Genomic DNA, 27,863 nt, shown 5'->3' on the forward strand with positions numbered 1-27,863 from the left:
AAGTAAATAAATAAAAAATTTATTAATTAGTGTTGTAGAAGCAAATTGTGAGAATGTCAGCGAAAAATCAAATGAGTGTCTTCATGGAGAAGATTAATACGGTGAGTGAAACGTTAACAATTCAATACTAAATTTACCAAATGAGCCGGTAAAATTTAAAGTAGTTTTGCCTTTACTATGCGAAGGTCTCTTAACTAATCCAATTCACTTGCAAGAGTGAACATAAATCAAGAATAGTTCGAATTCAAGCATTGGAAACATGTTTAAATTTGACTTTACTTATAGTTTGGAGAAGTTGGAAAGTTGACTTTACTCTTTGGCTAAATATGATTCGAAATCTGTTGAAGATTTCAGCTTGTTCTTTTTAAAACTAACTTGTTTTATAGTAAATAAAGTTTGATTTACTTTTCGAGTCTAACTTTATATCTGATATGTGTATTTTAAAGTTATTTTAAAATGCTCCCGCTATAGATTCTCATATCCTCCCATAGATATTTTTGCTTATGTCCCAGATAGCTAATGTGCACATTTTATTTCATATGAACTTTAGCTGGTTTGCAGTTGTAAAATATTCCAAAAGCTGCTCAGATTCAAAAGTTTGTTCCCAAGTGTTCTTATTAGTATTCTGTTTTCAGAGATTTCTTAATTTCACAATTTCTTCTTCGCCATATAATAGTGTGTATAAGGTCTGAGAATTATTCGATCTTTTCATCTCCTAGATATTTTCTACTTTATTGTTGATTCTATTACATTTGTAATTGAACTCTTCTAAATATATTTGGAGTTCATGAAGCGGCAATTGAATCTTCAGCCTCTTTAATTAAATCAGCTTGTGCTTAGTTCCATACATTTTTATCTCAGCGTTGAATATGGTAGTTTTCATATTCGCAAAACTTTTCGTGTCCTGTTTTTCTTTTCGTATTTTCTCTAATAAATTTGCAACTAGTTGCAAATATAATTAGCTAGACACTCGGAGAGTTCTTTAGTTCCCATGGATTGCCGATTGTTTGTGGAGTTTCCAGCGTCTTCATTAGTTTCACATTCTTCTTGTTTGACTCAACTGATTTCTATTCAGCGGAGGGGGAACGGGAGGGGAGGGGAAAGGCGAGACGTAGAGCGATAGAGAGACAATTGGGGGAAAATGAGTCGGCTCATTTGTCATTTGCATTCAGTGCTGACTGTCAGCTCATCAATAAATTGAAAATGAAATTTTTGCGCTTAGTTTTCCAATCGCTCAAATTCGAGCACTCGTCGAATTTTGATTGCCGCTGCCCAACAACAACAACAACAACAACAACAGCAACAGCAACAAAAAACGCACAAAATGAAAGTGAAATGCGCTGTAAATGAAGTGTTTGGTCTACACGATGAATATGCATGTGTGTGTGTGTGTGTGTGTTGTGTGTTGTGTGTGGTTGAGCACAAGTGGCTGCTTCAATGAGCCTCAATTGAATGACTGACGAAATGCTGCGCACCGCATAATAAACGACGTCCAAAAGAAGTGGCTAACAATTTTATGCAGCCAGAGTTAGTAGCCGATGTTGTTGTTTACTGTTTGTATTGCTATTTGTATGCAACAATAATTAATAAATAATTTTCATGGTGTGTTAATGTGGGGTGAGAGTTGCCCAATTGACCAATGCGCATGCTCGATAAGTTATCGGGCACATCCACACATCCATATCCACGTATCAAGAATTCGCTTTTGAAACTAAGTAAATGTGTGTAAAAGTCTTGTCTTATTGTTGTTGTTTTGTTTTTAAGTACAGTTTGATAGTAACTAAATGGCACAATCGATAAATTTATCGATCATAGTGTAAGCTGTGAGTGAATGAACTATCTAATGTTATTCCTTTATTGACAACTGAATAGGTTAGTTAATGAGAAACTTGGCCTCACGATATCCAGGAACAGTATCGAATCTTAGCTTATCAACTGTTCTTACAGTTTTCCACTCAATTGCTAATCGATAACAAATAATGCATGATTTGCATGAATTGAGATAATCGTTGATTGTAACTGCAAGTGTATAAAACACAACGAATCTAATTGGAAATAACTTAACGATCAAGTTAAGAACGCAAATGAATCTGTGAAAAATGCTTAAATACTTGAATATCTGATAATCATCGCCGGTGGGTCAATGCCAGTTATTGGCAACTGTCTAGAACCCGCCCGAGCTGACGTCACATGAGCATTAAGTGGCCACTTGTCGGTTTGGGGCAGTTGAACCAGTTATTCGGAGAAAGATGCAGATGTGGTTGTGGTTGGGGTTGGAAGAGTGGTTGAAGACTTGATGAGAGAGGGGAGCAACCAGTATTCGTAACGGATGCGTTTATGCAATCGAAATTCACATGCAAAATGTGCAGGCAGGAGAGAGAAAGCAGCCAGCGTAGGCAGGAGGACGGGGTTATATTACGGGTGTTAAATTCTAGCACAAATTGCGGTAGTTGACGTCATGAAACGAATGACTTAGGCAACAAACGTGTGCGTGTGGCCAGCCAACGGGGCATTTGCAAATGCCGTTAACATGTGCAGCAGCCACAGTCGCAGCAGCGCTTCATCAGACAAGCATCCAAGCTGATAGACACTGCAGTTAAGTCATCAAATTTTTGTTGAAAAATATACATACACACAATACACATACACAGACATCTAAAATCATGTTATGCAATTGGCCAAGCATTGAAATTAACACCCAAACTCGTAACGAGAACCAGTTAAAACGATGAGTTACTAGGCCAAAAGCATACTGCATACTCCATACTGCAAACACCTATAATGCAGTACTCCTCTTCGCCTCAAGTGGGCGACATGCACTCGAGACTGCCAGCAGGCAGTCAACCAGTCCGTCAACCAGTCACTCAGTCACTCAGTCAGTTAGGCAGTTAGGCAGCTAGGCAGTTAGGCAGTTAGCCAGGCTAACAGGTTGCTGGTCGCTGGTCGCTGATTGCACGCTGATCGCCGTCGAAGGTGAGGCAGTTTTGGCTAATTACGAGCATATTTTTATAATGCTCACAGTTGAAAATGTGAATGCAACAAATGCAATTAATTGGATAACAAAGTGTCAAGTGCGTGGCACAACGTTAACACGCCCTCAGAAATGTCTGTTAGCCACTAGGAAGTTGGCTTAAACTGCATTTACTAATTATGTATAATAATATATGTGTATCTATGTGCATAAAGTGCAGTTCAGCTGTAGCGCCCCAGCAGCAACTTTTGCAATTTGTAACTAAATGCTAAATGTATTATAGATATATATATATATATATATATATATATATATAATTTGTGAACAGCAAAATTAACATAAAAAACCCATTAAAAAGAGTATTAAACCCAAAATGATAGTTGTAGTTAAGAACATCAACTTTTACATATTTTTTAAGCGCAAAAAACTTGAACATGTTGCCAAAGTTTCAAGAATTTTGTAACGGATAAATGTGTCTGTTAATTAAATAAAACAAGCTAAGGCAGCCAGAAGACGTTGTAGATGAATTCGAAAGCAACATAATTCAATAAGCAAAGTGTTTTAAATTGAATAAATATGGAGAATAAGCAGAGTACACAGCTATTGATATAGTTAGCCAACTCCTAATAAGGTATTCAATGGACTAACTTACGTTTTATCTTATGAAAACCACTTAAATTATGGGATCTATCCACACATAAATCGCTCAGCTGAGACAAGCATTTTAATGCGCATTTAGCTGCATTATGCACACTTTGCCATTTTGATAGGTATCTGTTTGGTGTGTGTGTGTGTGTGTGTGTGTGTGTATGTGTGTGTGTAACCAAAGACAAACCGCCAATGCCAATGAGAAATACTCTACTCTTAGATCAATCGCGCTTCCTCATCCATCATAGACCTAGGCTGGAGATGTTACGAGCGCTGCTCTCTATCTATTGATAAGCAAAAACAAATCAATTGACTTGGTGCCCATTCTAAGAGGCAGCTGATTGCGTAAGGCGCGACTCATGGAAGCGGGTGGTATTGGGGGGAGGGGCGGGGAAAGGGGTAAGGGGTGAGCAATTCGAGAAACCGCAAAAAGAAAATCAACTTGAGGCAATGTCGAACTCGCATCGCTTCCCAGCGAATGTTTTTTGTGTGTTTGTGTTTGTGTTTTTGTTACCCGATCCCAAAATGATGGCTGATTTAGCAAAATATTTCTCCTCGTCGTTTGGGGGTTCAGGCCAAGTTGAGTTGAGTATAGCTGTAAAATGCTTTGACTGCCTGGCCAGCCTGAAGCCCATTTATGGTGCGACTCTGACCCATATTGTAGGCCGGCCTGTTGGCCAACGCGCTATGGGGGCCTATGGCCGGCGGTGCCAAATACGGAAGCCATGTAATGCTAATGAATTGAAAAGCAAACCAAAACGAAAACTAAAACTAAAAATTGAAAATCCAAACTCGAACATACATGTCCAAAAACAAAACACAGCCGTTGAAAATGCAGAAAGCAAAAAAAAAAAGAAAAAAAAACAGAAAAACAGAGAAAAAATGCATCGAACATTTGACAACGCTGTTAAAAAGTTGTAATATTAATTTCCTGCCTCTGATTTGCATGCTGCTGCAAGTTTTGTTAAACACACTTAATCATTGCTACTTTCTTGCCACACAGAGACAGCGCGAGAATGGGGGTGGTGGGTGAGTTGACAGCTGCCAGTTTGAATGACATACATATGTATAAATATATATATATATATATATAGAGTCAGAGTCTATGTGTTCTCATTTATCTCAGCAATTTTACTTATGAAATATATTATATTCAACTGCGATATGAGCTCATTTCAGAAAATATGTCAAGTGACTTCATTTGCTCTGAATGTCTTTGAAAACCTTAAGCTTAAGCCTTAGCTAAACACAGGGTATCTGCTGGCAATACTCCCTCGACTAGCAGTAGCCTGTTGAGTTTCATGTACAACTATTTATGAAAAGTGTAGCAATAATATTAGGCTCATCAAAATATATATCTTGGGCAACACAACTGGAAAAAAAGACCAAAAAATACAGTTTGATGGCATCGCGTAGTTTTGTATCTTCTGTTGAATGTTTTTTATTTGCACAAGTGCTTGGGCTGATAAGCAGTTTCAGAGTTTTCTTTCTTTCTTGAGTTGCTCTTGAGTTGCACTTGAGATGTGTTCAACACAGTGTCATGCAAATCAACAAACACTAATCACAAGGTTTCCTTATTATTATTTTGTTATTGTGTATAATAAATTTAGTTACTTGGTTGCTAAACTGCTTGCAAACAGTTCTGTTTTGCTCTTGAACTGATAACGAGTGAGTGTTGCTGATAGAAATGTGCATAATAAAAGAGCAGTGCAGTATAATAAGAATAAAATATAATGCTTAATGTTTAAGTGATTATCTTGCACTAAAAGTTCAGATTAATTGTAACCAGAATAAAAGGTCGGATATGGAAATCGGAATTCGTTTTATATAGCTATGGCTAAGCAAAAGAAATAAGTAAATTTCAAAACAAAATTATATTTGTTTTTGTAAAGTTGATTTTTTATTGAAAACACCAAATTTTAAGCAAAACTTGTGAAGTTTGTTGGACTATGGACTAATATGGATTAAAAGAAACATGTCAAAATATTTAATGGTTTATCAATTGGAAACTGACTATAAAGGGTAACTGCTAGTCGAACACATGTCACATCGGAGGTAATTCTTTGACTTTTTGCTGTTGGTTTCTCAGTCTTGTTTTGGAGCGTGTATCAAAGTTCATTCAAGTGTTTTATGGCTATTCCCGTTGCTGTGGCAAGTATAGTTTCTGCATAACTTGTTTCCCCAACAACAGTAACTAGTTATCGCCGCATTCCAAATGTAAGCCAAAGATGCAACTGCAACTGCAACTAACGAATACGTAGTTAATCTCTTCATGCAACACTTGCATGCATTATTAATTTTTTTGATTACTTTGTTATAGGTTAAATCTGAACATGCAAAACGTAATTCAACATTTATTTTCGTTTTGTGCAATTGCCGCTCAACTTTTGCGAGTTTTTCACAATTGGGAAAGTTGCTGAGCTTGTCAGGATTACTACTCTGGTCCTCTAAATTAATGCTGCATTTGCAATTTGTGCAATTGCATTTTTTTTATGGATGTCTTCTAACCCATTTCATCGTAAAAAGTTCAATTTTCTACCCAACCTTGGTCGACTTTTTGACCACATTTGATGTCAGTACTCACCATTTGTGATATTTTATTGCCACTGGGTCACAGTTTAATGCGTTGCAAAAAGAGCACATTCAATTTGAAAAAGAAACAAAAAAAAAAACAGAAATAAAGAGACAAAATGGTATCGTGATTGATTGGAATGCCAGTAACAACAGTTACAATCCAACCCGCCCGTTTGGCTGTGGGGTCAATTCATCTAACCTGCTGGCCTTCAAATATCAAAAAATTGCCAAAAGCATGCGGTAAAAGTTGCACGCCAGGAGGCGTGTCTACCATTTTCTTCAGCTGTAACTGTGTGCGTGTGTGTGTGTGTGTGTGTGTGTGTGTCAACAGTCAGTCAGATGTTAGACAAAGATGCACATGAAAATGGAAATGCACAGAATGGATGCGAAGTGAAGAGAGGCCAAGCTGATTTCACCTAACAGCAACAGCAACAGCAACAGCAACAACCAGCAACTGTGAAAATATATATATATGAAATCGCCAACTTAATTTACAGCATTGATCGTGGCCAGCACGATCTATGCAATCTTCTGCTTTATGTTTAGCTTCTTCGCCTTCTTCTCTTCTCTACTCTTTTTATACGTTTGGGTCTTGTCTTTGGTGGCCTTTTCTTTTTCTTGCATTTTTGTCGCCAGCGCCTTTTAAAACATTTTCACTTTCGTTTTCAATTTGTGTGTGTTTTGAGGTTTCGCGCAGCGCGACTCTTAGCCGGGCCAATAATCACAATAATCGTGGTAAGCGGGCAGTCAGTCAGACCGGGCCTGGTCCGAGAGATCGGGCCGTAAACTGGTTGCCAACACTTGGCCGGATGCTTGGAATTTTCGGATGCCGAACGAAAGTGAAAACAGCCGTCAAGAAGCCAAAAAGCAAATGAAATCAAAATTGAATTTAAATAAATTACTTATGTTAATTGCACACCGCCACCAAGAAAACTGCCCCCCCCCCCCCCTCCCCACATCCTCCTCCCCTCAACTAAAATAAGAAAGAAGAAAAAGAAAAAAAAAAAAAATCAAAATCAACCAACTCCCAACTGAAACTGAAACCGTTTTTTTTTCGCGAATTCAACTCGCGGCTTACTTGAATTAATGAGGGTCAAGACACTTGACGGCTTTGGCTTTCTACTGCTGTTGTTGCTGGCAACAACAACTTCATCATCATCGACCCGATCATCATCACCATCAACATCATCGTCAGCGTGATTATCATCAACTTTATCGACACCTTGAAAATTGCGGCAGGTGCCCCAGCTTAGCAGCTGTAACTATAAATGGAGGCTGTTGTGGTTTAAAGGAGCTGAGGGCTAATGGATGGGAGCCTCTTTGTGTATATATGTGTATGTGTGTGTGTGTGTGTGTAAACTGACATTTTGCTGTTAGAAAGAACAGTTATTTAAATTATTTTGAAACGACGAAGTTCAGATACCCTTGCAAAAATGGAAAGAAACTCACCTGCTGACATCTTAATTCGATTATCGATCCGTCAAAAAGCTATTGGCTATTGATGTTGACCATATATATACATGGATATAGTACATATTATATTATACATTTATTTTATTCAAATGTAATTTAACGATATACATTCGTATGTTTGTGCTTATTGATAATGAATTGAATTTTATTGCGCTTCTTGCGTCTTTCTGCTGATCAGATATCGATACTTTACTCACATCGCTACTGACTCGATAACCTGCTCTCAATAGTGCCGGGATAATGGCAAAATATGATATACATATATATACACGATGTGATCGTAGATGTCTTCTTCAATGTTTTACAAGCCGAACAACATGCTTACCACATAGTATATGATAAGGAGGAGGCGGATAAGTTAATGCAATCGCTGTTATTGTGCCCCTCTTCTTCTGCTTGCACCGCAGGAAAACTCTTTCTCTGCAACTTGAACCCACTTAGCTTCTTCTTCTCTTTATCGGTGTTGTAGTTTTTTTTTTTTTTGGTTTGCCAGCAATCAGCATTACATTTAAAAAGTGTTGCAATTGGTCGCAGCTCTGTGAAGTTGATGCCCCTAAAATCGGTGTATCCTGCTTCTTCTCGACGTAACTGTGAAAACACTCATAAAGTGCTCATTTCTCATGCTGTTGTTATGTTTGTATGTGTGTATTACTCATCATGTGGTTGTAGTTGTAGTTGTAGTCGTAGTTGTAGTAGTAGTCGGCGTATCATTAGCAACGCTTGTTGTATGATTAATTGCGCTCGAGTTTCAGATTTCATATTTCAAAGACCTTGCCTGTGGTGAAACAGAAAATAGAAACTACAACTAATGCAACTGAGATAATAGTGACAGAGACATAGACTCAATGGCGAGTGGTCTCATTTCGACTTTGAGAGAGATGCGGAAAGTGCATTGTAGTTTACCTTAAAAGGAGACTAGACTATAATCATGATAGAGTCGCCAGTATTCTGCATAGTAAACATTTGTGGCTAGCTTTTCATTGGCAGTGCCTGGTATACCATATATCCATCAATCACAATAGGGGAGTTCCATGTTTAGAAATTCTTTTTCATAGCGTGTTCAGATCAAAATAACTTAATTAATGATCGCTTACGCCAATTTATGCTTCAATAATAAGCTCCATTTATATATAGGTCTTATCTCTCCGAATTAGCTCCACAAAAAATGCAAGAAGCCAAACAAAAGACTTGGAACACAAACTTGATTGTCACTTTGGTATAGAAAAAAGTGTGCTTAATCGTAATAAGTATCGCATTTGTGAGTGAAAATGATCTCATAATCAGTTTTATCCGAGTGCCGCTCAATTAAAGGCCAATTGAACCCTGCGGAGCCGCACAACAATGCGTCTCGTTTAGTCAATTAAATGGCCAAAGCATATTATAAACTGAACACACACAAAAAAAAAAAGAAATACATAAATACATAATAAAAGAAAAAAAATAAAAAATGAAATACCACCGAAAAAAAAAGAAGTTCGAACAAATGAAACTTGTTTTTTTGGTGTTTGGCACTTTTCTTAAACTTTTCTTTTCCGCTTATTGAAGCTGCCTTTTGTTAACGCCTCTTCCCCCTCGGTATTTTTTGTTGATTTGCTTTGCATTGTTTTGAATTAATAATTTATATCGATTTTTATAAGCGCCCGCGGCGCACATCAATTGATTTACCGGATTAGCATATATACAGACACAAACACATACGCATATATTTATAGATATATTTATAGATATATTTATATATAAATATATTTATATATATTTATGCATATATGTATTTATGATCCAACCCGTGTCCACTACTTTTTTTCTGCTTCTTTTCTTTCCACTTTGCAAGTTGATTTTGGCTGAAAAATTATTTGCAATTTATGAAACGCGTTCACGGCAACAGCAGCAGCAAAAACAACAACAACAACATCATCATCATCATCATCGAGACGAAAGTAAAAGTTCAATTAAATAAAGATAAATTGCACAACAATTGCTGTTGCTCTTGTTGTTGTTGTTGTCGTTTTTGTTGTTATTGTTGTTGTTGTCTGCCTGCCCCGCTTGGCTCAGCTCAGCTCAGCTCAACGCTGGTCAAGTCCAAGCCCAAGCCCAAGTCGAAGCTGAAACTAAAGCTCAGCTCTCAGTCTCGACTTTGTTTACGTAAGCCCCATAAAAATTTCAAAAATGCAGAAAACAAAAAACACATGTAAAACAATGCCAAGTGCCAAGTGCCAAGTGCCAAATGCCGCCCTTAATTGTGTAAATGACACGCCCACAACTCGAATGACATTTTACAAATTGATAAAAGATGGTAAAAAAGTAAAACAGGCAATTTCAAGCGTGCAAATTTTCCACTGCCAGTAAAGTAAAAGTTTTCGCCTAAACTAAAAGGTATTCAATGACAATTTCTACTCACACTTGTACACTGCAAGAAATGGGTGAGCTTGACAAAATGATTAAATTTTATTTATTTTTTTCTGCATATAGTAGAAACCTAAACACAAGTCGAGCATGGTTTAAAAATGTATTTGCTCTATTCAATAATAATTTGCGGATTTCTTCGCATTTTCTCAATTCATCAGACTCAATTTGATCAGATTGTTCGTGGAGTGTAATGCTCCAATCATTGAAAGTGCTAAGATACTAAAACAATATAAGAGAGTGTCAGAAGTCATTTGGCCTGACACAAAGCATAGCCGCTGTGGTAATCACCAAGGCAAATAACGCAAAAAGATCAAGACGTAGAGAAAGAGAGAGAGAGAGAGACAGAGAGAGGTGGAGAGTTGGAGAAAAGAAACCCCACTTGACTTGAGGTTGTTGCACAGATACAGTTGAGGTTGAGAGTCGTTGAGGTGCTGACTTGATGTTGTAGCATTTAATTTCATTTGATTTGAGCGCTTTCATCGTTGATTGGCGATTGGAACAAGAAAGAAGCAAGAGAAAGAAAATAACAAAATAACAAAATCACAAAATCACAAAGCACGGCCGTTGGCTTGAAGTCACAAAAAAGGCCAATGCATTCAAACAGATACAGATACGTGACATTCAAATGGGATTTTTCTGCAATGCCACGATGATGATAATAATTATGTTGCTGCTCATGAAGAAGCCTAGATAACAAAGCTTCACTATTATATACAAGTTCAATGCTCAGATCACGTGCCAAGTGGGCTTTATTTGACCAAAAAAAAACACACACACACGATTTTGTTTAAGCTTTTTATATATAGTAAAGCTACATTCTAAATGAGACTACGTTTGGCCTAAAGTGACCCTGGAGGACATGAAAAAGTTATTCACTGAGTGACATTGAAAGACATATGGAATGATGCTTTGATGATTTAAACAAGAATGTGGATGCCGTTGTGCAATAATGAAACGTTAAGTTAAAATTGAATAGTTTTTTGTCAGCAAGAGCCAAAAAAAATGGTGTAATTAAAAGCAGCAAAATGTGGAAAGACAAAACGCATGTAGGAATGCGTTAACGACGAATGCTCGTCTAGTAAATATCCTTGAATTAGTTGTTCGATTGGAAGAGCATCAATTTCAAGTTAGTTTAACAATGTGTAGAAATTATAGATTATCAAAATTGACATCTTTATCCCTGACAGAAATGAACATCCAAATATGCTAGTAATAATATAATAATAGGGGTAAGAAATATATATTATGAGCAAAAATGTCGCTGGTCGGTGAGTGTCGTAAGTGTCTGCTACGCAATTATCTTGGGTTACAGGGTATTCAAAACATGCCACAGTATTTTGCACGATTTTATCGATGCATTTGGTGAGCTGTGCGGCAACAAAAGCAAAGTGCACACGATGACTGCAACTGAGCCAGAGCCAGTGCCAGAGCCAGAGCCAGTGCCAGAGCCAGAGCCAGATTCAGAGCCAGATTCAGAGCTAGAGCTGTACTTATAGCTAAAGCTATAGTTATAGCTAAGTTTTAGCCAGACTCTCTGAACCCGCGACACCAGCAATGGCAACAAGAGTAACAACACCAAGCCTAAATCAAGTTGCAAGAATGCGGAATAAATGTCATGATGAAAATGAAACAAAAAGCTAGAAAAAAATTATAAAAAAATAACAAATAAATACAATTACAGCAAAAACAACAACAACAACACACGCTAAACGCCGCTTAAGCTGGAGTTGAAGTCTTTGTGCAGCGCGTATCTTTAAGATACATTTATGTATCTTTTGATATGCCTAGATACTTAGTTAGTTATTGCATTAAAAACATGTTTCGAATACTCTGAACTGGTGCAACCAAGTTGGGGGCGTACAACGAGGGAGGCTGCCAGCTGCTATTGGCAAGGGGGATGAGGGTGGATGAAACTAAGACATGACAATGCGCCAGGTTATTTATGAGTTATGCAGCTAAAGACAGAAACGAGTTCTGCATACACACACGAGTATACCCTACAATGAGCTCATTAGAGAAACATGCATAAGCAACAACAGCAACAACAACAACAAAAACAAACATGAAAAATGTGTTAAAATAATAATTAATTGCCATTTAGATTGCTATATATGATATATGCTGCTGCTGTGGAAGATCATTTAAAGTAAAAGTCTCCGGAACACTAACTTCCTTTGTTGCATTTTGCCAAGTGGTTGCTAAGTTTTCGCTTCCAGTTTTCGGACATGTTTTCCTTGCCACGTTTTTCAAGTTCTTCCGTATGCAGCCGAAGGTTGATGCCACTTGGGCCTTCTGCTAATTATTGTAGCCAGCTCCATTTAAACAATTTAGCCTAATGGCAATCGTTAATTATGATTTAAGCTATATATATATATATATATACACTGTATACTATCCAAATATATGCATAATAACTGTACACAATTCTTTTGCCTCACAGCACTTGTTGCGGCTGTAGCCATAACTCTGGTGCTCTGGCGCTCTGGCCTCTTAAACTTTAAATGTCAGCAACATCAACAGCAACAACAGCTAAAAAGTGCACAAGAAAAATGCCAAAATACAATTCAAAAATCCAAAAATCCAAAGACTAAAAACCACCAAAACATTCAAATGGGAATGGCGCTCAGCCCCCATCTGCCTCCCTCGACCTCTCAGTGCCGCCATAAATCTTTTGACGCGGGTCAAGTTTTCAATTTGGTGGCTTTTAAGCTGATTCCTCATCTCAAATGACTTCATCATCAAAATTTCAATGCATATCAAATTGTTTGTAGATCTTTGAACTATAAACACAAATCTATGCACATCTCGCATCTACTGGTATATTTATTTCTCTGCATTTGACTTCTTAAAGATTTGGCTTTTGGCTTTGTATACCCTGTGAAATAATTATTATAGCTGATTGCGGTTGCCTTGACATTGTAATTATGTTGAGACCATTGAAAAATATTTCAGATAATCAGCAATGATGAAACTTATACTCTTTAAAAACATAACAAATTAATTAAGATTATAAAAGGTTTTTCTAGTCACGAAAAAATATGTATCCGAAATAATAGAATATTTTATTGTGTTTTGTTCTACAGAGTATCTATTAGTCGTACACAGTACAGTTTGCCTTCTACTTTTGATTTCATTTCTTTCAACGTTTTGCTCTTTTTTTTAAATATGTTTTTTTTTCTGTTTGCATTTTTTTGATGGGGATACATGCCACACAAAAATGTGACAGCAATTTGCCAACTCATTTCTTGTAATTATTTTCATAAAATTTACTTAAAATAATAATTTAAAACACTTTGGCAACAGTTTAGCTTGTTCCCTGGCTCGTTTACAACGCTGATGAGGAGTTTGAGCATGAAGATGATAATGTCGATGATGATCTTTGGATCGCTGTTGTTGTTGATGATGATGATGATTACAAATGAGCGCATATAATGGCAATTTGTTGCCGTTGCTGTTGTTATTATTACTGTTGCTGCCGTGACGAATGCGTTTGCCTTAAAAGGCGCAGGTGGTAGATTGGTGGAGTCAGCCACACAATGGGCCACCATGCAGAGCTATGTATCCAAATCACAACCCAAAGGCCAGCAGAAATGACAACAACAGCGACAACAACAGCAACAGCAACAGTAACAACGACAAATTTATCCAAGTGAAAGTTGTGTCCAGTGTTTATTGCCTGGGGGCCAGGAGATGAGATCAGCCATGCGAAACGCAAATCTTTGTGCCACAATTTCAATTTTTCATGAACTCTTGGGCAAGTGTCGCGTTGTGGCATTTAACGAATGCACCAAAATGACCTGGCCCAAAACAAAAAAATGCTTTTAGCTCATTTAAATGTGGAGCTGCACCCAATCAATTCGCAATTCGCAATTCGCAGCTCTCAAATCGCTGCAGCCAGCCATAAATTCTTGAGCCTGTCCGACGCCTATTTGGTTAAATATCAAATGGTACTTAGATAACCCATTCGACGATCGTAAATGTCGCTCCAAGTAGCTAACTCACCACAGCTTTAAACTAAAACGGCCCAAAGTTGTTAGCCAGAACTCGAGCCCACAGATACAGATATTGAGCCATTCGACAAGTACTTGACACCTCAGACACAGGCCAAAAGCAGTTAAGAGCCACATAAATCGCATTTGGATGTAGTTTATGTGTGCTGTGTGTGCGATACTTTCAGTATTCTGTTTTGGCATTTAGAACGTCAAAATATCGAGTTAAGATTGCGAGTGTATCTCTCCAGTCTGTCTGAGCAAACATTTGATAAGCCACCCAAATATCTTAAGGCCCTAGCTAAATCCATTCCCATTTGATATCATTTTGCCAAGCATCGACTAAGTGCTGTCTCCCAAATATGCCAAATAGTTCAAAATGACATCAAATGATAATTTGTATAAATACATAAATAGATAAATAGAACTAATGAGGTTAAACTGCCACAGATATATACAAATATTTAGCATAAATTAATATAAAATATAAATATTGAAATCCAAGTCAAATTTTCTATTAATAAGTTGAACTTATCAAAGCAATTAAGCGACTTAAGCAATTGTTATTAAGTTGATTTTTATATTTGTATTAATTTTAAAAATTAATATAATTAATATAATCGCAATAATTATTTGCCAATTTCCATGTCTGATTGAATTTGAATTTGATCTACACCAAAACTTGCTTGGCTTTTGGAAAGGAGTTGAGTTCTTACATCGATCTACAAATGCTATACATTTCTTCAAAGTTGCAGGCTCTTTTTATGTTCGTATAGGATATTATAGGAACCGTTGCCAGTCGCCCATTTTCGAGACCAACATGCACAACTGAAACTGAGATTGAAACTTGAGATCAGGCTAATTCGGATCGCTTTGTATTGCATAGTTGGTCAGCAGGTGGCAAGGGAGGGACGGAGCGGGAGGGGGTGGGTGGGTCTTCAGAAGTAGCAGAGAGACGGAGGATGAGGGTAATTGACTTGTGTAATAATTTTAACACCCGCATGCCTCGATTTCGATTTTGATTTCGATTTTGATTTCGATTTCGGCTTACCTTTACTTTTGTTTTTTTTTTTTCGACTTTAATTTGAGTTCGGTTTTTATTGTGGCAGTTGTTGTTGCTATTGTTGCATGTAAACAACACCTTACAGCACCTTCATCACGGTCCAGCGCCAATTGTTGTTGTTACTTGTTGTTACTGTTGTGGTTGTTTGTCTCTGGTTGCATATATATATATATATATATATCTATATGAAACCAAATAGCCACATCATAATACAAATAATATAAGCAACAACAAATTTATTGTCTTATGTTTTATGCTGCTGCTGTGCAATTAGATATACGATAGTTTTTAACGATAGTTTTTGTTGTTGTTTTCTTTACTATTTTCATAGTTTTCTTTTTAGCAGCTGGTTCCGCATTTTGATGATGTGTGGATTGAGCTAAAGAAAGGTGTGGAAGGGGGGGAGGGGGCGGAGACATTGTTGCTGGCTTAACGCTTTGGCAACTTTAATGCAAAAGTCTCTTCACCTGTTGACAGCAACAATTGTTGTTGTCATTATGAGAAAGATGCAATTGCAATGAAAAATTTGCAGCATTTTTGCACTTGAAATTTTGTTTAGATGCATTCACTAATAACCATTTCCGCTATTGAGCTAAGCTAATTAGTTCCGATATACAAATCGTTTTATGTACATACAATATATATGAACAATATTCTATTTTAATTATAGAAAGAGACGAGACTTGACTTAATAAATGCTGCCCATTTATTGAGTGATTTAATTTACTTTTGAAATTTAAACATTTTATACAGTTTATGATTTTTGATTAATTATATTTCACAATAATCGAGTCAAGTTTATAATTGGTAAACATCTGTTGACTAGCTTAGCTGCCACATATCGCATTATTTATTATTTATATCATATTCGTCTTCATTGTTTAATTAATAATGATTACTTTGACTTTTGACTAGTGCTTTAAGGCTGCAAATTAGCAAATTAGCTTAAAAGTTGCATCGCAATTGAAATTACAGCAGTTTAAGGTGTCCATTCAGCAATTGTAAATTGCAAATTGCTGGATATAAATTCCGACAAAATGCAATTAAAGAGCGCTTGCCTTTTTTATCTTGGCTTATTTTTTTTTTATCTATTTTTTGCTGACAAATGCACTGAAAATGTGCTGAAAATGCTGGCAATTAAGTGTCAGATTGCCAGATGCAAAGACAGTTAGTTAGTTGCTGCTTTGGTTAGTTGGTCGTAATGACTATTTTTGGATCGTGCGACAACACCAAAATGCCAATTGGCCAATTGCCAGTCCGAATCCCCAACCCCCTGGCTCGTTCCGTCAGCTCTTCCCCGCATTAATGTTGCCATAAGGAAAGCTGCACAATGCGGCGTATGATTGACAAATGCACACATCAGCCACTGGCCAACTGGTGTGTGTGTGCGTGTGTGTGTGTGTGTGTGTGTGTGTATTTTTTAAGCGGCTCAATCAGATGCCTCCTGCCTGACGCACCAATTGCCATTTGATGTGACGTTGTGACGTCGCAATGCATAAAATGTGGGTAAAGATGCGCTTAAAACTCGACAGACGACAAACAACAAACGACAAGCGACAGACACACGTCGCCAGCTGATGAACGAGTCGACTCGAAAAAGGAAAAGTTTTACATTGTTGTAGCGACAACAACAACAACAACAACGACATCAGCACAGCAGCAGCAGCAACAGCAGCAGCAGTAGCAACATGAGCAGCTACCAGTAGTTGGCGCAGTGCTTTCAGCATACATATTGAAGTACATATTTATGTGTACGTTTTTCCTGGCATGCGGAAAAACAAGTTTTCATTTTCATGCCGCGTTTGCGCCACTTGATTGTTAGTCTCTTGTATATTAAGGGCAGTCGCATTGTTGCCGCTGCTTGTTCCCATTGTTTTTGGTGCCAAAATGTGAGCCGTTGCCAGCAGCAGCCCCTACACATAAATATATATATATTTATATACATATTTATATATATGTGTGTATAAATGTGTGTCTCTTAATGTGTTAACGCCTGCTTCTTACTTCCTGCCCAGCCAGCCAAGCAGCCAGCCGCCTGCATGATTACGATTTTATTTTCATAGTATTTTCCATCGTTTTTTTTTCCCCATTTTCATTTCCATTTCACTTTTCGGCGCCCACTTTATGAAGTTATTACGAGACAATCGAGACAACCCTGGCTGCCTGCTGCCTGGCTGCCTGGCTGCCTGAGTGGGTGTACTCGGAACTGCTTCGGGGTCGATCCCTTCTCCCCCGCATTCCCCAATCCCCATTCTCTTTCTCTCTCTCTGTCTCTGTTTTGAGGCGTGTCAGACAAGTGTGAAAATTTAGCGATCTTACGATTCGATGCCGGCGCCAATGTCCGGAGTGCAGAGTCCGGACAACAGAGGACAACAGACAGACTCGGTTCGGTGCCTCACTCGATGCCTCAATGGCAAATTCCGATTCACATTATAGGCCAACTTTAATTGACTAATCACACTCAATTCAATATACAAAAAGAAACAATTGATTTATTTATTTTTAAGCATTGTGTGCAATGCAGAAAATTACTTAATTGCAGTGGGGGGTGGTAGGGTGGTAGACACGGTGGATACGACTCTAGATTCCATTGGTTGCAACAACAAGGACAACAGGGGCACAACATATATTTATTTATATTGATTGATTGCAACCAACTTAATAACTAGGAAATGCATTAGTATGTACATATTTAAAAGGGAATATATAAAATCGAATCGCATAAATCAAAAATTGTATTTACACAAAACGACTTGAAACTTAAGTAATTAAAAGCAGAAACACCAAGTTCTTAAGTATTGCACAAGAACTAGGCCCTGTTAATCATTTAGGTTGTAGTTTTTCTTATAAAGAGATATTTAGCTAACTTGCTCAAACTTAATACTGCCATTGAATCCATTTAGATTCAGCATAAAATACGGCTAGCGATCTTCTACTTAACTTGCAGCCATCTACCGAGGTAGAGTATATTGCTTTTGAGGGCTTGGGCTTGCTGCTGGAGCACACCAAAGTGTTCAGCTTATTTGCAGAGTGAAACTATTCATTAGAGGTATTTGAAATTGCGCAAACCTTATTCGCTTTTTGTCTGTTGACCCTTCTAATGAGCAAACACATACTGCCTCGAAATACTGCCTAAATGGTGGCCAAATAAGCGGGCCCCCTCACTGTTTATGGTCAACTGATGGACAGCAATTTGGCCGTAACGCTTAATTAGGTCCCACGCTCGCAGGCCAAACAAAATCAACACAAAATCAAAATCAAAACAAAACAAAATATTATTGCTCAAATGACAAAGGAAAAATGAGGTAGTTTTTAATTAGTCGATTGCCAAGTTATCGACGACGCAACATGACTGACGCCCACATACATTGAGTGGCCAAATTGTCGGCCTATGAGGCAAATGAGCTAACAACAACGCTAAGCTCAGCTCAGCTCAGCACAGCTCAGTTCTAAGCCGATGCTGAAGCATTGACCTGATTTGCTGTGTGTTGTTGCGCTTGTTGCTATCTGATGTCTGCGACGACAACGACAACAGAGCGACGACAGTTGGCGTTGAGTTGGCAACTGGGGCGAGAGTCGTGCAACTTGCAGCTTGCAACTGCCTCAACTGCAAGTCGCTGGGCCCAGCGACGTTGCCAGTTGTGTATTGGCTGCTCTGCTGCTCAGCTGGGAGCTAGGTTAGTAGGTGCCCAACTAGAGAATGCTAGAAAGCAGTCGCCCGAAAGTTACTTAACTTAATTGAGCAAAAAAGCAACAACAAAAACAGCAAAAAACAGAAGAAAAAAACACCAAGTTGACTGGCAGCTGGTTAATGGTTAATGGATGTTGCAAGACGATGTTGCTTGAACGATTGCATGTTGACATGTGGCCAATCGCTTGGAACTGCTGTCTGATGGTTATCCAACACAATGAGTGCTCCACATAAATAATACTCCCATTACATATTAATATTATTATGTAGCATTAAATATGAATTAGCATAGATTTGATTTTGATACGATTGTTGTGTTACATTTACATTTTATGCATTTTGCATTTTGCATTTTACATAACAACAATTTTCGCATCGCTAATTGAGTGAAAAATGTATAAGGCTAAGGCAAACAAAGAGCGCGTGAATTCCCATTCCCATTCCCATTCCCATAGCTATATACCCATAGCCCATACATACTCGTATATCCAAACCCAAATCCATTTTCACTGCTGATTTCCATTTCCATTTCCATTCCCATTCTAGTTGGAGTTTGGGCTTTTGGCCCACACACGCATTACCTGAATATAATTCGTTTGATCCGTTCCACAATATATGCAATTCTCAACACATGTCAAAATGCATTGCCCGACAATTGTCAGACATTTATGACAGCTGGAAAACAACAGCAAAACAAGAGCAAAACAACAGCCAGAGTTATACATTTTTCCTCTACCTTACTTTTTGCCCACGCGCCGAACAATAACGAAACCCAACCAAAACCCACGAGACAAAATCCACAAATCTCAGCTCGATTAGACCATGCATAATATGTCAGGTATAAAAGTGTGTGTTGTGTACCCCTGTCCTGTCTAGAACCAAACGCCAAGCAAATACTCTAAATAATTAATTACAATTTAGAAAGAGTTAAATATTTCAATTCACTCATAGCTATAAATATAAATTTTCCCAATCTTTTCATTTTTTTATTTAATAACAAATCATTGAAAATCGAACATTTGCCAAAATTAGTTTATTTTTGGGTTAGTACGAATATTATGATTTACAGTCATCGAAAATAATATTAAAAATATAATAAAATATTAATAAAATATAAAATGCGAAGAATATGGATTTATTTTCATTTATTTATTGCTTATTGCAATTTAAAGTCTTGAGCAATTCAGCATTTCGAAACTTATTCAACTTGATGATAATTATATATGATATATATAATTGTTGTCTTTTGATTAGATTAACGAAACCCAATACTTCAGATGATAATGACTTGATTCTGCTAGTTCCGGTTTAACATGATTAGCTGGTTTATGTTGCACCTCCATCAACATGGTCGTAATCAATAGTCTCAGCTGTAATAGGTCAATGTACACAAAAAGCAGTAGACTCTGATCACATCGGGTTTTTAGAGTATAGCACGCATTGTTGTAGGCTGAGCCAACTGTCGCTAGCAATGAATTGAATGCAATTGCATTTGTCTCTTTGCCTTGGCATGCGAGTTGACAGCCATTTGTCTGGCCAGACACCTCGGCCCTGTCAGATTGTTGGCTTCAACCAAACCATTCACGCGGCCAGCCAAGCGCAGCACACGCGGAAGGAAGGAGGGGTTTGCCAAGAATGCTTAATAATACAGCGGCTTATGATCTGTTAATATATATATATATATATATATATATATATATATATATATATATATTCCAACTACAACTGACAGAAATTCGTTTCTTTTTCTTATTATTGCAGAAGCTACAATCGTGTCCCATTGTTTGCATTAATGAGCCGGATACGCACAGCACCAATACGGAAATATTGCAAACAACGCCGGAGAGCACACTAGAGAAGCCCAAAATTAATGCAGCAGCAGCAGCAGCAACAGCAAAAGTAACAAGCAACAGCAACAATAGCAGCTGCATAACAATCAATGCAGCAACACCAGCAACAGCAACAGTAGGAGTAACAACATCATCATCATCAGCAGCAGCAGCAGCAGGAGGAGGAGCAACAGCAACAGCAGCTGCCACAACCAGCATCTCAGCGGGTGTAACGAAGATAACAATTACCAGTGACAACAGCCCCAGCAATAGCAACAGCAGCAGCAGCAGCAATAGCAGCAACATAGTGCTCAATAGCTACAACAATAAAAATAACAGCAACAGCGGCAATATCAGAAGCAGCAGCAACAACAACAACAACAATAGCTTAATATCTATCACCAGTTTGAATAGCTGCAGTGATTTAAGCCACGCAAGCACTGCCACATTAACGCTCAATAGTCACAGCAGCGGCAGCAGCAACAGTTGCATCAACAGCACCAGCAATAGTCGCCCAAACGGCAATGCCAGCGACACCAGTTCAGCAAATTTTCAGGAACGTTTCGATTTTGAGCACTGGAAGAGCATTCTAAGTGATTTCAGCTGTATCAATAGCTTATATCGCTACTGGAATCAGTACGGCGGTGGCAGCAGCAACAACAGCAACGGCAACAACAGCAGCAGCAGCAGCAGCAGCAACAGTAACAGTAACAACAGCAACAACAGCAACAGCAGCAGCAACGGCCAGTCACAGTTGGGCATTGAACATGCAGATGAAGGCAACAGTTTGGGCAACGGGTCCAATTCATTTTACACCCATAATATCTTAGGCTACACATTTGGTTATCCTTTTGGGCTGAGCAAGGAGGACGTTGACGAGGGCAGCGTTGTTAGCTTCAAGAAGTCGCAGGCGGCCGCCAGCGAGACGCCACTGCAGAAGCACTATCGACAGCAGCAGAAGAAGAAGATGCCAGTCTTTCGGGGCCGACGTGGCTGGTGTGGCTGCTTCAAGGTAAGCACACTTGCCACCAATCGGGGCAACACACACACACACACACATTTTATCGTGTGGCCAAAAAGGGGCCAAAATCCAGCTAAAGTCACGTGCCAATTGTTAACATAGCTTAACAATTGCTGCTCCCCACATATCTCCGCCTGACCCACTTGTCTGTCTGTCGCTCTGTCTGTCTGTCGCTCTGTCTCTCTGTCTGTTTGTCTCTGTAATTCGAGTCAACGATTTTCCTCGTCTCAAATTGTGCACGAAATTGCATAAGTGACAAAAACAAAAACCAAAAAAATTAAAGCTATAGATTTACACTCAGAAAAAAAGCGCATTAAAATCCCCAAAATTCTAGACTCCAGAACGAAGAGCAGATTTATACTTTTCTTTATTTTTTCGTTATTCCCAAATTTGTAACTTTTAAGTAAATTAAAGCAGTTCCTATTTGAAAAAGATGCCGCATCGTGTTCAGTTTTAGAAGTCGGTTTTTTTCCTAGTGTAGAGTGAAACAAACAAGAAGTTGAGCAGTTGAGCTATATGTGATGATATCGGGCGAGAATTGTGCTGTAGCTGCCTAGCTAAGGTAACTCAACATAACCTGTGCTCGAATACAGTTAGTAAATTGTTAAACGATGCTGAAAGTCGCTTGAAAATGGTTCTAGAACATGCACAGATTGCACAGATTGTCAATGTAAAATGTAGTGGAAAGTGGCTCAGGGAAGACTAACAAGCATACAGATAGAGACAGAGAGAAAGATTGATGATAGATGTAAGTTTTTTATAGTTATGTTAGTTATGATGTTGGCCATTATTATATTATTAATCATAATTGGGTTACCTGCACTGATCTACTGTGCCCTCTTCTGAGCCCCATCCACAAAATTGAAATATCTCAACAAGAATTGGAATACTTAAGTAGTTGTTCAACTTAAATTCAACTGCTCGAAAATCCCTGGATTATTTATTTATTTATTTATTTATTTATTTAGTAAATGTCAACTAAACAAGTCTGACAAGCTTTCAAAATATATAGGATTAAGCATCAGCAATTGCATTAGATTCGAATTAGAACTGCAAAGCGCAAAAGAATATAATATGTGTGTGTGTGTGTGTGTGGAATCACAAGTGGAACCGATAGCTACTCCAACTCCCACTGGCTAAACTGTGCCCCTTCATTTTCTGTTTTTATATGGATCGATTACAAACTTTTAATTTCCATTTCAATGCAATCGGACAAGGTTGGGCAATGGGCAGAGCTCTCGCTGTGTTTGTTTGTTTGTTTGTTTGTCTATTTGTAAATGGACATGCACTGTTAACGCCTCCATTTTTTTTTTGCTGTTGCATGAGCAGCAGGTGGAGGAGGAGGCGGATGAGGGGGAGGAACAGTAGCTGGGTCCGCGTAGCGCTTGAGCACCTCGTTTTACAATGGCAATTTAATATTTGTTGCTGCTAATTGTTAATTGTTGCCACGTTTTGTTTCGCTTCCATGCAGGATGATGAGCCGCCGGAGATTTGTGTGGTGGAGGGTGCGTTCACGCTGCAAACGTTGACGCCGACACAGCCGATGCCATCGGTGGATGAGCTGGACTCCAAGTTTGCGGAGCTTGTCGAGGAGCTGGATCTGACGGCGCCCAACAAGGAGGCGATGCTCAGTCTGCCGGCGCAAAAGAAATGGCAAATCTATTGTTCGCGCAAACTGCCACTGGATGCGCCAGATGGACCCGATGGACCCGCGGCGATAACACAGCCACCCACCGCCGAGCATTATATTGAACGACTCAAGGATCTGGTTGTGCACGTCTCGCTCTCGCCAGAGGATTCGCCCAGCCACGAGCTGAGCAACCGCATGGACAACCATGCCGCATTTGTCGATGCATTAAAGACGGCGCTGCGCACCTCAACGCACAGCTTTGTGCTGCGCTTCGTTGAGCTGGACGGGCTGCCGGCATTGTTGAATCTATTGCTGCAATTGGATATACGGGTGGCGAACAGTTCGCTGCACACCAGCCTCATTGGTTGCATCAAGGCGCTGATGAACAACTCGATGGGACGCGCCCATGTGCTCGCCCATCCGACGGCGATTGATACGATTGCTCGATCCCTTGCCGCGGACAATATACGAACGAAGATCTCCGCATTGGAGATACTGGGCGCCGTCTGCCTGGTGCCCGGCGGGCATCGAAAGGTGCTCCAGGCAATGCTGCATTTTCAGGAATTTGCAACGGAGCGCACACGCTTCCAGAGCATTGTCAATGATCTGGATCGCTCCACGTATGCGTACAGGGACAATGTGAATCTCAAAACGGCGCTGATGTCCTTTGTGAACGCCGTGCTCAATTACGGGCCCGGCCAGGAGAATCTCGAGTTCCGACTGCATCTGCGCTATGAGTTCCTCATGCTCGGCATTCAGCCCGTCATCGATAAGCTGCGCACCCACGAGAATGAGACACTCGACAGGCATCTGGTGAGTATATCGATTGGTATATATATCCATAACTCTATTTCTTACCAATCTTTGCGTAGGACTTCTTTGAAATGGTGCGCGCCGAGGATGAGAAGGAGTTCGCTCGCCGCTTCAATGAGGAGCATGTGGACACGAAGAGCGCCGGTTCCATGTTTGAGCTGCTGCGCCGCAAGCTGAGCCACTCGCCCGCCTACCCCCACATGCTATCCCTGCTGCAGCACATGCTTCTCCTGCCCTGTAAGTCTTATAATTATTCTTCTAATTTGTTGGCCATCGAATTCTAATCGAAATTGCTGATTGCTTGCCAGATACGGGCCACTGCACGGAGCACTGGCTGCTGATCGATCGCGTGGTGCAGCAGATTGTGCTGCAGGTGGAGCAGCGGCCGAGCAGCGACCTCATCTCGGATCCCGATGATCCCGGCAAGCAGTTGAAGCTGGCCAGCGAGTCGCACGTGCACGATCCGGATGTGGCGCCGCTTCAGATCGATGTTAGCAAGTTGGTGCGTCTGCTGGTCAAGGAGGAGCAGCTGACGCAGGCGCGCAAGCGTGCCGATGAGCTGGAGCGCGAGAACTTCGAGGTGCAGTCGCGTCTGGCCAAAAAGGAGCAGGAGCTCGACTTGCGCATGCAGGAGAAGGAGGATCTGGAGACCGGCTTGGCGCGCATGCGCGAACGTCTCGAAAAGGAGTCCGCCCAGCACTCGCAAGCGGTGCAGCGCGCCCAGACCGCCGAGATGAAGGCCGAGGATCTACAGCATCGCCTCCAAAGCGAACAGCAGGAGCGCGCCCGGCTCGAACGGCTCGTCACCGAGGGTAGCATACCCGATGACCAGAAGGTCGCCGGCCTAACTGGATGCAATGGCGCCGTTTCGCCGCCGCCACCGCCGCCGCCCATGTTGAAGACGGTGCCACCGCCTCCGCCACCCATGGCACCAGCGATGCTGCCGCCACCACCGCCACCCTGTCCCGGCGCCCCACCGCCGCCGCCTAACATGGCGCCAGCAATGGGTAAGCTCAGCCACAAATTTGAATCTCTATATATATATATATATGTGTGTGTGTAATGATACCAGCACCAGCACCACCCAAAGTGGAGTTGCCAAAGAAGAACGTGCCACAGCCAGCGAATCCCCTAAAGAGCTTCAACTGGTCCAAGCTGCCCGATGCCAAACTACAAGGAACCGTCTGGAGCGAGCTGGACGAGAGCAAACTCTACAACAACATGGAGCTCGAGTCCATCGATAAGCTGTTCTCGGCCTATCAGAAGAATGGCGTCTCGGTAAGTCGACGCTTGAGAGAGCGATCGAGAGAGAGAAAGTGGGAGCCTCAGATTCGCTAAATTCATTTTGTTTTCTTGGCGCGATTCAGGCGACCGACGGCTCCTATGAGGATTTGCGCGTGACGGGCAAGAACAAGCAGAAGGTGCTCTCCGTCATTGATGGGCGTCGAGCGCAGAACTGCACAATTCTATTGAGCAAACTGAAGATGAGCGACATGGAAATATCCAAGTGAGTAATTAATCCAAATCAACAATCGAAAGTGAAACTAATTTTGTGTTGTGTTTCTTAGAGCTATACTCTCGATGGATAGCAATGAGCAGCTGGCACTGGACATGGTTGAGCAGCTGCTGAAGTTTACGCCCTCGGCGGAGGAGCGTGCTTTGCTGGACGAGCATAGCGAGGACATTGAGTCGCTGGCACGTGCGGATCGTTTTCTCTACGAGATTTCAAAGTGAGTCAATTGCATTTAGTAGTATGGCTCGTCATTTATTGTGTTATTCATACTTGCTCCCATTTAGGATACCACATTATGAGCAGCGGTTGAAGAGCTTGCACTACAAGAAGCGCTTCATGTTGACAGTGAATGACCTCATTCCGCGCATTACCAGCGTCATGGAGGCATCCCGCGAAGTTGCCCGCTCCCGACGACTGCGCAAGCTGCTCGAATTGGTGCTGGCTTTGGGTAAGATTAACCTATATATATATACATATGTATATATATATTATTATTTGCCGGGACTATGATGTGAAATGTACATTTTGCAGGCAACTATATGAATCGTGGAGCACGGGGAAATGCGTCTGGATTTAGGCTGGCGTCGCTGAATCGTCTGGCGGACACCAAATCGAGTGCGGCGAAGGGAACAACGCTGCTCCACTACCTCGTCCAGGTGATTGAGAAGAAGTTCAAGGACCTGTTGAAGCTGGAGGATGATATACCGCATGTGCGGGAGGCGTCCAAGGTGTCGCTCGGCGAGATGGATAAGGATATACAGATGCTGCGCACAGGCCTGGCGGATGTCGCCCGTGAGATTGAGTTCCATCGGAGCTCGGGACCCGCACAGCAAGGCGATCGCTTTTTGCCCGTGATGCGAGAGTTCCATGCGCAGGCCTCGGTCCGTTTTGCCGAGCTCGAGGATAAATTCCAGGATATGAAGACGCGCTTTGATCGCGCCGTGCGCCTCTTTGGCGAGGATGGCTCTGTGCTGCAGCCGGACGAGTTCTTTGGCATCTTCGATTCATTTCTGGCCGCATTCGGCGAAGCGCGAAACGACAACGAGAGCTTCCGTCGTCGCCAGGAGGAGGAGGAGAAGCGCGCCAAACAGGAGGCGGAGCTCAAGAAGCGCACCATCGAGCGCAAAAACAAAACCGGCCTTATGAGCAGCGTCGCCCGCAATCTGGGCCTCAAATCCTCAAGCAATGGCAGCGGCAATGCCGCCCCCGGTTGCGATTCGAATGCGAAGGGCGACAACAAGGGCGAGTTCGATGATCTGATCTCGGCGCTGCGCACCGGCGATGTCTTTGGCGAGGACATGGCCAAGTTTAAGCGGTCGCGCAAGGCGCGCGTTCTCAACGGTTCAGTCGGCGCCGGCGCCGCTGGCAGCGGTGGTCAAACATCGCCGCCACGCCACGGCAGCCTGCAGCGCGAGGAGAGCGGTCGCGAGCGCGAGCGAACCGTGAGACGGCAGTAAAATGTGAGGCGAGGACGAGGACGAGGCCTGGTCACGTGTTCCCGCAGGAACTACATTATTTGTAGCTGCTACTCTCACCTATTATTGTAGTCATCAAAATGTTCCCCCTTTTTCTGTTGCGCGCTAGTATTTCCCCTCTCCACCTTTTATATATTGTTGTCTGCTATTGCATGTCTCATTTTTGTTTTATTCTTGTAACAACACTAATGTATTTGAATGTAATGTGCACACTTACATTTATAACTGAAACGCGTCAAACCAAATTCTTAACAAAAATGAAATGCAAAAATATTACACTTAATTTGTAAAATAAAACAACAAACAAAACAAAAACAAAAATGTTATAAAAAGAAAAAACAAAGAAAGAAAACCGATTGTAGCGTACCTTCCCAAATTGTATTTGTATTATTGCAAGAAAAATTGATTTAACTATAAAACTTAACTCTAAACATATATTATATATATATAAATAGTGCTCCATAAAGAATTAAGCATGAAACGAAAGACGTTACAAATTTTGAATATGCTCAGAAAACAAAAGGAAAAACAAAAAAACCAAAAAAAAAAAAAAAAAAAACTTAACAAACAAAAACCACATAATCATAATGAATTACACAAAATATATAGTACTATATATATATATATATATATATATATATATATATTAAATGCTATATAGTGCGAGTTTTAAAGGCGCCTGCGGCCTGCCATATGAAAAGTCATGTTCATTATTAACATTTATATTCTGATTATTATATTATTATGTATTATCTTCTATCATATAT

General features: G+C 40.4%; 1 protein-coding gene across 2 annotated transcripts; it reads left to right on the forward strand.

Annotated features, from left to right (window-relative positions):
* LOC6569360 (disheveled-associated activator of morphogenesis 1) lies at positions 1-27,655 on the forward strand. 2 transcript variants are annotated; one of them, XM_032741316.1, is made up of 12 exons: positions 1-101; positions 20,577-20,953; positions 21,002-21,345; positions 21,418-21,656; positions 23,137-24,108; positions 24,168-24,345; positions 24,417-25,115; positions 25,181-25,386; positions 25,476-25,615; positions 25,677-25,838; positions 25,906-26,069; positions 26,153-27,655. In XM_032741316.1, exons 1-12 carry the CDS (start codon positions 54-56, stop codon positions 27,076-27,078), a joined length of 4,455 nt encoding a protein of 1,484 aa, XP_032597207.1. In that variant the 5' UTR covers positions 1-53; the 3' UTR covers positions 27,079-27,655. The 2 variants fall into 2 exon arrangements, with proteins under 2 accessions (XP_032597207.1, XP_032597206.1); XM_032741315.2 differs by lacking the exons at positions 1-101; positions 20,577-20,953 and having other exon boundaries at positions 21,342-21,656; positions 26,153-27,639.
* Positions 27,656-27,863: the final 208 nt, after the last annotated feature.

Source organism: Drosophila grimshawi, unplaced genomic scaffold (genome assembly GCF_018153295.1).
Source record: "Drosophila grimshawi isolate 15287-2541.00 unplaced genomic scaffold, ASM1815329v1 contig_848, whole genome shotgun sequence".
Lineage (NCBI taxonomy): Eukaryota > Metazoa > Arthropoda > Insecta > Diptera > Drosophilidae > Drosophila > Drosophila grimshawi.